A 12454-nucleotide genomic window follows, 5' to 3' on the forward strand; every position below is an offset into this window, starting at 1 on the left:
GTCCATAGCGGCAGGTGCTCTGCCTTTCTGTCTGTGGTTCTCAAACGTGTCCACCTTGAGGTTTCCCACAAACCCACACGTGCCACCCTCCTTCTATTACAACCAAAAGTTTGAGTCTTTAGTAAAGTGACTAGAAGGCCCACGGTTCTGTCACTGCAGCCCCTGAACGACCAATCAAAACTTTGTCACTCTAGTCTTTGTGACTTCTTAGATTTCTGCACTCCAAGAACCTAGGACCAGAATCAGTGCCACCAAATATTTCTCAAAAAAATTCAGCGTGAAGGAGCGTAGCGTATCTTAGTGGAAGGAGACCAGGACGGGAATCAGAGGATTTGAGTTCAGATTCCAAATCTATCACTTGCCTATTTTATGCCCTTGAGCAAGTCCCTTCACTTCTCTGTGCCTCAGTTTCCTCATCTGTAAAATGGGGATTCAATATGTGTTCTCCCTCTCCTCTAGACTGAGCCCATGAGGGACAGGGACTGTGTCCAACGTGATTACCTTGCATCTACCGCAGCACTTGATATGGAGCTTGGCACATAGTAAGTACCTAACAAATTCTAGTAGTATTATTACTACTATGCATGTTTCTCTCTAACCTTTTTTGAGTCTTCTCTGGTATCATTTTTGGCCTATGCTTAATAATAATGTTGGTATTTGTTAAGCGCTTACTATGTGCCGAGCACTGTTCTAAGCGCTGGAGTAGACACAGGGGAATCAGGATGTCCCACGTGGGGCTCACAGTCTTAATCCCTATTTTACAGATGAGGTAACTGAGGCCCAGAGAAGTTAAGTGACTTGCCCACAGTCACACAGCTGGCAAGTGGCAGAGCTGGGATTCGGACTCATGACCTCTGACTCCAAAGCCCGTGCTCTTTCCACTGAGCCACGCTATGCTTACCCTGTAAGTATCCGTTCTGGATGGGGCCATGCATTTACACAAATCCTTCTTGAGGGAAACACTGTGGCTTAGTGGAAGGGCACAGGCCTGGGAGTCAGAGGCCAGCTCTGCCACTAATCTGTTCTGTGATCTGGGGCACTTCTCTGTGCCTTAGTTTCCTCCTCTGTAAAATGGGGATTAAATCCTACTCCCACCTACTTAGACTGTGAGTCCCAAGTGGGACATGGACTGTGTCTGACCTGATTACCTTGTATCTACCTCCAGTGCTTAGTAAAGTGCTTGGCACATAGTAAACACTTAACAACTACCATAAAACCTACTGATGTTTTTGGCTTGAAACAAATTCCTTGTGCTAATGCCTAATGCCTCAACTTGTTTCCTCTCTTTTATTTTGTTTCACAATGGGTGGCCCCTAATTTAGAGAACAATTCACACCCTTTCCGATTATGTAAACATCAATCAAGTCCCTCCATCAGCCTCCCTCTTCCAGTCTGAAAACTCCTAACCCTTTCAGTCTATCTTCCTAAGGAAGCTTCTCCCCTTCCTCCCCCAGCCCCACCCTCAACATCCTGGCTGCCTTCCTCTGTCCCTTCTCCAGCTCCACCGTGAGAAGCAGCATGGCGTAGTGGATAGAGCACGGGTCGGGGGTTCTAATCCCAGCTCTGCCACTTGCCTGCTGTGTGACCTCGGGCAAGTCACTTCTCCGGGCCTCAGTTCCCTCATCCGGAAAATGGGGATTGAGACTGTGAGCCCCATGTAGGACAGGGACCGTGTCCAACTCGATTCGCTTGTATTCATCCCATGCTAAGTGCAGTGCCTGGCACGAAGTAAGTGCTTCACAAATGCCATCATCATCATCGCCAAGTCCTTCCTAAAGTGCAGTGACCCGAATTGCCCGCAATAGTCTGGAGGTGGGAATGGGCTGGTTTTCTACAGAGGCCACATGATGCAATTGGCCTCAAGCCTCCTGGTTGAGGAAGTGACCTAGAAATAATAATAATAATGATAATAGTGGCATTTGTTAAGCACTTACTACATGCCAAACCCTGAGCGAAACACTGGGGGAGATACAGGATAATCAGTCCGACACCGTTCCTATTCCCCTCGGGGCTCATACTTTAAGGTCAGTCAGTCAATCGTATTTATAGAGTGCTTACCGTGTGCAGTTACTTACACTACCGTACTAAGTGCTTGGGAAAGTACAATATAACAATATAAGGGAGAGAGAGTAGGCATTTAATCCCCATTAATTACAGATGCACCTCTCAGGGTTGCACCTGGAGAGTTTCCAGTACTCTACCAGTCTCAAATACGGGAAGGAGTGTCAAGCAGAGGCCTACCCAATCTATTCCTAGCTTGGGCAGTGGCTAGCGAGAGGAAGGCAATCTGCTACAAGTCAAAACACACCTGGCTGGGTAGCAGTGGCTTGAGAGAGTCAAGGGTGGAGACTCAGGTTTACTGCGTGGAAGGAAGCAAGGGTAAACCACTTCCGTATTTTTACCAAGAAAATTATGGACCCACTACTAGAACGACTGCAGATGGAGGTGAGGCGTTCAGGGAGAGATGAGAGCATGACGTCGCTACGGGTCGCACACGACTCGACAGCATAAGACAACAGCATTTACTGTTGAGGAAACTGAGGCACTGAGAAGTTAATGAACTTGCCCAGGGTGACAAAACAGGCACAGGGAGGAGCCGCGATGAGAACCCAGGTGTCCTGACTCTCAGGCCCGGGCTCTCAGTGGAAAGAGCCCGGGCTTGGGAGGCAGAGGTTGTGGGTTCTAATCCCAGCTCTGTTGCTTGCCAGCTGTGTGACTTTGGGCAAGTCACTTAACTTCTCTGTGCTTCAGTTACTTCATCTGTAAAATGAGGATTAAAACTGTGAGCCCCACGTGGGACAACCTGATTACCTTGTATCCCCCAGCGCTTAGAACAGTGCTTTGCACATAGTAAGCGCTTAACAAATACCACCACTTATTTTAATTTTTTTATTTTTCCACTAGGTTCCGTTGTTTCTCGTCCTCCAGGCCGTCTCCCATACAAGGTCTGTGTGAAACAACAGCTGGCCATGCGTGAGTCTTGGTGCCACCAGAGGGCTCAGTCCAGCTGCCATGGACGGGTGGCTGGACAGGGAGGGATTTTCCCCCTCCTTCCCATTCTTGGGTCTTCTTTGGAGTTTCCCTGGGCTCGGAGAAAGTGGGGCAGAGGGTGGGGGGGTAGGAGGGCCATAGGGTTGAGGCCTGAGCCTGCACTTAACCTGCTCACAACTCGCAAACTCCAAGCTGGCCAGCTGAGGAACCTGCAGAAGGGGACTGCGGAGGAGGACAAGGAGAACTGCTGCTCGTGGGCCGGAAGGTAGGCTCCTGAAGCCCCACAGCTGGAACCCCTTAGTGGGGTCATCAGGTCCAATCTCCTGCCTCCACATAGGTATGTTATTGAGAGTAGGTCACTGGTTCATTTCTGGCTCAAAGAACTCTTCAGCTTTGGGAAGCAGGGTGGCCTAGAGGAAAGAACATGGGCCTGGGAGTCAGAGGACCTAATTGTGGCTTGCCCACTTACCTGCTTTGTTACCTTGAGTAAATCACTTAACTTCTCTCTTGTCTCTTTCCTCGTTTGTAATGTGGGGATTCAATACTTTATCTCCTTCCTCCTTAGACTGTGAGCCCCATGTGGGACCTGCTTATTTTCTATCATCGCAGCACCTAGTGCAGTGCTTGGCACATAGTAAGTGCTTAACAAATACTGCAAGTATGAATTATTATTATTATTACAAGTAGTTCAGCCGGGGTGATGGTTGGTCATCAAAAACTCCAGTCCAGTTGTCAGGAGTGCCTGCCTCTCTGACAATCCCTTGGCCACTCCTGTCCTCTCCCGGGGAGCTTCAGGAGCTGTGGCAAGAGGAGGACTGGGGAAGCTTTGAAGGGGAGATTGGAGATGGGAGAAGGGCAAAAGAAGAGCGGTCGGGGTAGATAAGGGGCATGGGGTAGATAAGGGGCAGCAGGACCAGGCTTCCTACCACCAGGTATCTCACCCATCTCTCCAGGATCTCCTGGGCTGGACCCTCCCCCACCACCCAGTCATGTGACAGGACAGGCTCTATCCTAAGTGGTCCCAGAAGTTTTTTAAATTCTACAGGGATGGGGATTCCATTCCTTCTTTGCAAGGCCAGGGCTGGGATTCCCTCTTCTGAACAGTTGGATTGTATGGTTCCTTCCTGGTTGGGGAGGGGAGCCATGACCCCTGACAGAGCAGATGGTACCAGTGGGAGAACAGCTGAGACTTCTGGGAGAGCAGGCAGCTGGGCCCTGAGGGAGAGCAATAGCCTTGCCCTCTGCAAGAAAGGGAGACCTGTGGTTTCTAATAGCTTTATTGGCAGTATAGGAGATGGACTTGAGTGCAACCTGGGTCCGTGGCCTGTACAGTAGATCCATCAGTTTAGTGTTGTTCTTGCTGTTTGTGTAAGGTCTGCATGGACACCCCTGTACTCTCTGTGCCCCAAGGTGTGGGTGTGCTGGGAGGGAGGGGAAGCAGGAAACTGACTCCCTCCCTGCCAAACCCCAGAACTTCTCCTCCGGGCAAATGAGGCCAAGCTCTGGCTCCTTTGTGTGTGTTGGAATGGAGGGAGGGGAATCTTCCCTGGGGTGTGAGATGGAAGGGAACCTGCAGGGGATGATGGGAACTTTCTTCAGTAAACCAGAGGCTTCTCTCTTAACCCTAGGGGTGTGAGTGGTCTTGGGCAGCAAGTGGAGCCCGTTGACCAAGAGGGAGTTGAAAGCCACCCCTCCATTGTACCCAGAAAGAACCCTTCCTCCTCCCTCAGAGCATCTTCTTTCCCCGGCCGCTGAAATCATGCTTCTCTCACCCTCCTTCATCCGTCCTCATCTCCCCACTTCCAGTCCCCCTCTCTCCCTGACCCTTGGCCAGTGGGGGAGGTGGGAAACAGATGGGCAGAAACAGCAGCACAGAGGGCCAGTAAGCAGAGGGCTAGTGGTTCAACCCTCTTCCACCAACACTGGAAAGGAGGCTCCTGGCCTGCTCCCCAATCTGCCCTCAGTGGCCAACCCCCTCTCCCACCCATGCTGGGCAGCCCACCATCACGTGTAGCTAGTGTCAGCTTGCTAGCTCTTGGGAGCCAACAGACCTGGGACAGAGACCCAGAAAGGAGAAAGCAGGACCCTGTGGTTGCTGGTGCTGGTGAGAAGTGGAAAGAAAGAAGGGTGGGAGAGAGAAAGAAAGAGAGAAAAGCTGCTCAATGCCAAAGGATCCGTCGTGCTGGGCTTGGCTGGGTGTACTTCTCCTTCACTCCGAATGGACCAGGGCTCCAGCTCCTTGGCCAAAACCAAAACCCTTGGGCCCAAAGTTTTTGGCATAACAGCCTAAGAAAGGAAGAAAAAGTTAAGAGTTTAGCCCCCAAACCATCCCTAATATCTCTGGGGAAGGGGGTTTTACATCTTCCAGCAACACCGTTTTTCAGTGCTTCTCAATACCTGCTCAGGAAGTTTTTCCTGAAGTCTACCATGAGTTCCTCTTGCTCCAATGTATGCCTTTTCCTCCTTTTTTGTCTGTGAAGCTGGAGAACATCCTTTTAGGAGACTGGCTAATGAACTGTAAGAGCTTGCTTAGACCCTCCCCCTGCCTTCTCTTTTCCAGGGTGAATGTCCCTTTTCCTCTACATATTCTTCTTGAGTTCAACCCTCTAGTTTATGACATTTGTAGGGTGAAAGAGATTAGGGGAAAAATGAGTGCGATTGGGCTGGGGTCTGCCCTCTATACCTTCCACCATCCCTCCATTTCCTCCCCAAAGAAGCCAGCCAACTTCCCAGTGTGTCTTGGGCTAAGGTGGCCAAGGTAAAGTGAAGGTGTGGACTGATTTGGGCAACACCTGGGATTGGAGGTCAGGAAAACTTGAGCTCCTTGGGCTCTTTCCAGAACCCATCATCCGTTACTTTCAGTCTTGCTCAGAGGCAGGAGAATGCTTCTCTTTCTCTAGAGCACTGACTTACATGGCTAATTTCATAAAGAATTGTGAACTACAAGACATCCGGGCTTTAGAATCCCCCCAGAATTTGGATCTCGCTTTCCTGCCTCTAAACCTTTATGCATGCTTCTCTGCTCCTGTCTGCCATTCTCCACATCACAGTTTAATCCCACTGTCTCCGGGAAGCTTTCCTGATTGACTGACTCCATGCCCTTTACAACCTCATTCCTTCCCCCAAGCACAATCCATGAACCACTTCTTCCTTCAACTCACTCCTGTTGTTCTATCTACATGGGAGTTTGTTGAGAGTCGATGTTACCTTCCCCAAGACCCTGGGAACACCGCGAGGGCCAGACCAAGGTTTCTCTCTTTCTTTTTTATGGTACTTGTTAAGCGCTTACTTACGTTTCAGGCACTGTACTAAGCGCTGGGGTAGATACAAACTAATCAGGTTGGACACAGTCCCTGTCCCACATGCGGCTCACAGTCTTCACCCCCATCTTACAGATGAGGTAACTGAGGCACAGAGAAATTACGTGACTTGTCCAAGGACACCCACAGACAAATGGCAAATCTGGAATTAGAACCCAGGTCCTTATGACTCCCAGACCTGTGCTCTATCCACGAGGGCACACTGTTTCACATCTTCAGTGCCCCATTTCAAGACCTTGCACCTTCGGGCACTTGTCGGACTTGGCAATAGGTGAACTCTCCGGGAGCCTTGCTGACTCTCTGCCCTGATCTGTCCTCCCACCTAGGGGCACTATCTAACACTCTAAGCCACCGGCCTGGGTTCAATAATAATAATGTTGGTATTTGTTAAGCGCTTACTATGTGCAGAGTTCTCAGCGCTGGGGTAGATACAGGGTAATCAGGTTGTCCCACGTGAGGCTCACAGTTAATCCCCATTTTACAGATGAGGTAACTGAGGCACAAAGAAGTGACTTGCCCACAGTCACACAGCTGATAAGTGGTAGAGCCGAAATTCGAACCCATGACCTCTGACTCCCAAAGCCGGGCTCTCTCCACTGAGCCACGCTGGACAGTGGGAAGATGTGGTCATTCCTGCCTGCCCTGAGTGAGTTCAACAGAGAACAGGATCCCTCACCCCAGAGACATCCATCTATCTACAGCCATCCGTAGGTCAGTTCGTGGCCAAACCCGGCTTAGCCCTCTCCACCTGCCCGGCTCAACACCAACTGACCTTTGCAGTAGATCTCGCCGTCCTTGTCTGCCAGCGTGGTGGACTCCAAGCCTTTGCCACACTTGGCACAGCGGAAGCAGGATTTGTGCCAGGACTGGTGAGGGGGAAGAGAGAGCGAGAGAACAGAGGCGTAAATTTTGGGTGGTTGGTTTTTTTTACAGATATTTGTTAAGTGCTTACTGTGTGCCAGGTACTGTACTAAGCACTGGGGTAGACACAAGCTAATCAGGTTGGTTAGAGTCTCTGTCCTATGGGCCTCACAGTCGTAAACCCTATTTTATAGATGAGGTATCTGAGACACAGAGAAGTGGAGTGGCTTGCCCAGGGCCACACAGCAGACAAGTAGCGGAGTTGGGATGAGAACCCAGGTCTTTCTGACTCTCTGGCTCGTGATCTATCCACTAGGCCATGCAGCTTCTCAGCAGAAGGAGGTGTGAGGTCCTGAGGGGAGCCAATCCCCCATTCAGTGCCCACCTAGCTGCTCCCCCGGTTGCTGGGGATGCCCCACCCCCAACCATGCCATCCATGAGACCAGCCTTCCCATCGGCCAGATTTCAGGGAGCTGGCAGCACTACCGGGGCCCTCCAGAGATGCCGTCTAGATTGTAAGCTTGTTGCAGGCAGGGAACAGGTCTACCAACTCTGTTGTACTCTCTCAAGTGCTAAATACAGTCCTTTGCATACAGTAAGCATTTAATAAATACTGCTGGTATTGATGATAATTATTCCTTGGTTCTCTGTGAGTCCCCTAGAAGTGGCAAAGGGTACACTGGCCTTGGGCTTCAGTCCTGGCTCCACCAGAAGGGTCTTGGGCCACTGCACTGCCTGCTGCCTCAAAGAGGCAGATGGATGCCTACCAGCTCTTGGGATCACGGTATGAACGGTAACAATAATTAATAATAATTACTTAGACTGTGATTAACTTGTATCTACCCCAGTGCTTACAACAGTGCTTGGCATTTAGTAAGCATTTAACAATTACCATAATTATTTAATTATAATATATATTATTATAATTTTAATAATAATAATTGCAGTATTTGTTAAGGTCTTACTATATACGAGGTTCTTCACTACTAGGCCAGACACAAGTTTATCTGTTCAGATATAATCCTTGTCCCACATGAGGTTCACAGTCTAAATAGGAGGGAGAACAGGTATCGAATCCCCATTGACCTTGGGCAAGTCACTTAACTTTTCTGTGCCTCAGTTACCTCTCTGTAATATTGGGATTAAGACTGTGAGCCCCTTGTGGGACAGGGACTGGAGACTATGATTAGCTTGTATCCACCTCAGTGCTTAGTATAGTGTCTGGCACCTAGTAAGTGCTTAACAAATACCATAAAAGTAAAAATAATTAAATTTTACAGATGAAGAAACCAAGGCCCAGAGAAGTGACATGACTGGCCTAAGGTCACACAGCAGGCAGCTGGTGGTGCTGAAATTAGAACCTGGGTCCTCTGACTCCCAGGCCCAAGCTCTTTCCACTAGGCCACGCTGCTTCCCAGGAATCAAATACAGTCACCCTTTCTCTGACCACAGGGTACAGAGCTGTCCCTTCTCCCAGCAGAGCCCAGGACCCTTCGGGGTCCTGCCCTGTGAACTTGGAATGGGCCCAGACCCCACAGCCTCCTCCAAGCAGGTCCTAGAACCAGGACGGGGAGACAGAGCCCACCGATTCTCTCCGGGGCCTAACCAAGTTCTGTAAGCGTGTCGAGATCTCGGAGATGGGCAGAGAACAGGGACTCCCAACAGGCCACCCAGGAACCTGGCCAGATACCTGCTAGGGGCAAGACCAAGACTGCGGCTGGTGAGGTGGCACCCAGGGCCTCTCCGATAGCTGATGGTGCCCCGGGCAGCTCCAGGGAGGGATAGCTAACAGGTTGTGAGGCTGATGAGGGCACAATCCCTGAGAACGGGTGAGCAAACCAAGAACAGGCAGCCAGCCAAAGCACCAATAGAGCCTTTCAATGGAAAAGAAAAGTTCAACGTCAGGGGGGGCCTGGAAAAGATTGAAAGAAAGAAGCCTGGGAGACTGCTGCTCCTTTCACCTTGGCATAGCCCTAGAGTGGGGGTCGGAGGGTCCTTTGAGCCCACATTTCCTGGCGATCTTACCACTTGGGGACATTGACCAGAGTCACCGGAACTTGCCAATGCTCCCTGGGGGCACGTCCTAAGATGAGGTTCCTGGGACATATGCAGTATTGATTTGAGGCCTCTATTTTATCTCTACCCTTATTTATTCATTTCTTATCCTCTACACGTTAGGCTCACTGTAGGCAGGGAACATGTCTACCAACTCTATTGTATTATACTCTCCCAAGTGCTTAGTATAGTGCTTCCGCACACAGTAAGTGCTCAGTAAATATCACTCATTGATCAATCGAATGATAGGGCTCATAATCAAAGTAAGGAGAACAGGTATTGAATCCCCATTTTACAGATGAGATAACCCCTCGGAAGAATTTAAGCGGCTTGCCCAAAGTCACAAAGCAGGCAACCAGTAGAGTTGGATTTAGAACCCAGATCCTCTGACTCCCAGGCCTGACTCCCTGACTCTTCTCACTAGGCCACGCTGCTTGCAGAGGGATCCAGGGGAGATGTTTATTAGTATGGAGGAGAAGGCAGCATGTGTGAAGGCAGAAGGGAAGGAGAGTAGAGGATGAAGATAGCATTAGGGAAGGGGAGGTGGAAGGGAGCCAGAGTTTAGGGTTTTTAAGAAGTGAGAGGGATTGGGGTTCATGACACACGAAGAGGGGGGTCAATTTTGAGAGCAGACGGGAGACCTCTTCTCAAGAGAAAGCTGGGAAGGAGGATAATGTGAAAGTGGGAGTCAAAGAACGTACTTTCCCCAAGCGCTCAGTACATTGCTCTACACACAGCAAGTGCTCAATAAATACCATCGATTGATTGAAGAATGCTGGGGACAATGTGGGGGGAATGGGGAAAGTCACTTCTGATGGCCTCTATCTCTGTCAAAAAGAATCCATCAAGACCTTCAGGGTTATGTTCAGGGAACAGGTCTGCTAATTCTATTGTACTGTAGTCTCCCACATGGTTAGTACGGTGGTCTGCACATAGTAAACCCTCAATAAATACTATTGATTGATTGATCGATAGATTAGAAAAGGAAAATGCAGGGGTCCTGGGGCCTTTGGCTGGGAGCTTGGGTGGTCGGGAATGGTTGGGGTCTGATGGCTCTGGAGAAAGGAATCATTGAGGGAGGCAGAAGACAGTTAAACTTTTATCTGCTTAAGATGAAAGAGTCGGGCTGTAGCCAGAGAAGGGGAACTGGAAGAGGCAGAGGTCAGTCTGGTTTCTGAGTTTTGGCCAAGAGTGCTCAGCAGTCCGAATGCAGGAGCAGAGGAAGTGGACTTTAGGACCTAACCAGGGGTCAGTGGTTCATGAGAGAGGCAGAAGGGTGAGAGCTAAATCTACTAGAGACGGCAGTGTGGAAGGTGGGGACCCTTGAATCTAGGGATGAAGGTAAGGGTCAGGAGGTCCGGGAGAGATAGGCTGGCTTAGGACAGCTAGTGAGGATCCAGTGACTAGAGGTCTCAGTGAGGTGGGAAGGTATGGTGTCAGGGTAGAAGGTTGGGTTGGGAAGCAGGAATTCAGGTCAGATGGTTGGATGAGGAGAAAGAGTGAGGAGGAAATATGAGTATGTGCCAAGCACTGTACTAAGTGCTGGGGTAAATACAAGACAATCAGGTCAGACACAGCCCCTGACCCACTTGAGGTTCATAGTTCCAATGACTTGGAGCAAAACATCGGGACCCAGGAGCCCTGAGTCAGCTGGGAGACTCCAGACAAACAACAAAATCTAATGGAGTCTCTGTTTCCTACTCAGGAGCCCCATTCCAGGAAGAGGAAAAATCCAGCCACTATCAAGAAGACGCTTTCGCCGGGGTGGACCCTGTTACGCTCAAGCAGCATGGTGTAATGCATAGAGCACGATCCTCGGAGTCAGAAGGTCATGGGTTTTAATACAGGCTCTGCCACTGTCTGCTGTGTGATCTTGGATAAGTCACTTCTCTCTGTCTCAGCTTCCTCATCTATAAATTGGGGATTGAGACTGTAAGCTCCACGTGGGACAGGGACTGTGTCCAACCCAATTTACTTGTATTTACCTCAGCGCTTAGTATAGTGCCTGGTACATAGTAATTGTTTAACAAATATTATTATCCACCCCTGAAGTGAGACAGCTTACCTTCCCAGCTCCAATCACTTTCTCCGCAGCGTAGACAGCTTGCCCACACCGTGGGCACCCATCAGCGCCCCCTACCTTCTGGGCAAACTTGGAAGCGTTGGGGTTGGTCAGGGGCCTGTGTCCAGGAGACCTGCAGAGGCACATAGAGCACCCCCAAGAAGGGATCACAAAACTGCAGGCAGCTCAGCGTTAAGCCACAGTACTGCCCTGCTACAGTTTAAACTCCTTGAAGGCATGGATTATATCTACTCACTGTATGGTGTGCTCCCAAGGTTTAGCACAGTGCTCCGCACACAGCAAGGGCTCAATAATTACCATTAATTGGTTGCTGATTGTCTCTTGCTCCCCATCAGACTTCGGGGAGGGTCTGTACCTTCTTGCAGCTTCCTGCGATGACAAGCCCACCCTAGCCTGCCGAGTTGGTTCTCGGACCCAGTGCAGACACCCGGTGACCTTGGCAGGAGCCCAGACAGCTGTGTTTGTCATGTTTGTGGCTTCTGGCTCAGTCTGTGGGGGCAGGAGGTCCATAGAGTGTGGGGGGGGGGGGTGTTGTGTGGGCGAGACAGATGCCAGTCATTTTCCAGAGCAGGAGAGAAGGGAGACGACCTTACTGGGGGGACGCTCCCTCCAGGCCAGGGAGGCATGGCCACTACCATTAAAGCAACACCTCCCCTCCAGCCCCTCTGGCTCTCCTGTCTGCTGCTGTCAGCTCTCTGGTGTCCTAGGCCCCAATCACTCTCCACATCCACCACAGTTTCCTGTCATCCCCTAGAGTCCTCCTTCAGCAGGTCTCGCCCTGCCACTCTGCTCCCCCCAAGCCCACACCCTCTTTTCCAGCCCAGCTTCTTTCCTCGGCACACTCTCTCCCCCTTCGGCCCTCTCCTGCCTCTAAGTCTTTGGCCAAGCACCACCTGGCACAACCGGCTACTGCCTGCCCTCCCACTGCCCTTCCCTTACAGCCCCAGACCTCTTCTTCAAGGATGTCCTCCCTACTACTTAACCATTCCCACTCTCTCCCCATCCTGTGCAATTCCAGGCCACTCTTTCTCCCTTCTTCCCACTGGCCATTCCTGCATTTCCCCATCCCTCTGATCAGATTGGGAGCTCTCGGGAGGCAGGAAGGGTCTCGGGACACTGCTCCACCCCCTGAGGTAGGTGCTCC

General features: G+C 50.6%; 1 protein-coding gene and 1 non-coding gene across 3 annotated transcripts in view; one reads left to right on the forward strand and one right to left on the reverse strand.

Annotated features, from left to right (window-relative positions):
- Positions 1–2160: 2160 nt before the first annotated feature.
- LOC114813518 lies at positions 2161–2298 on the forward strand. The gene has a single exon (XR_003761235.1). It is a non-coding gene; the product is annotated as a small nucleolar RNA SNORA7 (small nucleolar RNA).
- A 1954-nt stretch (positions 2299–4252) lies between these two features.
- CSRP1 (cysteine and glycine rich protein 1) overlaps positions 4253–12454 on the reverse strand; it is a 34065-nt gene continuing 25863 nt past the window's right edge. For both annotated transcript variants that reach the window (XM_029069486.1, XM_039912649.1), the window contains exons 4-6: positions 11293–11422; positions 7084–7177; positions 4253–5277 (exon numbers count right to left, since the gene is read on the reverse strand). In XM_029069486.1, the coding sequence (XP_028925319.1) occupies positions 5201–5277; positions 7084–7177; positions 11293–11422 (301 nt within the window). In that variant the 3' untranslated portion in view covers positions 4253–5200. The remainder of the gene's footprint in view (positions 5278–7083; positions 7178–11292; positions 11423–12454) is intronic.

The sequence above is a fragment of the Ornithorhynchus anatinus genome, chromosome 7 (assembly GCF_004115215.2).
Source record: "Ornithorhynchus anatinus isolate Pmale09 chromosome 7, mOrnAna1.pri.v4, whole genome shotgun sequence".
Lineage (NCBI taxonomy): Eukaryota > Metazoa > Chordata > Mammalia > Monotremata > Ornithorhynchidae > Ornithorhynchus > Ornithorhynchus anatinus.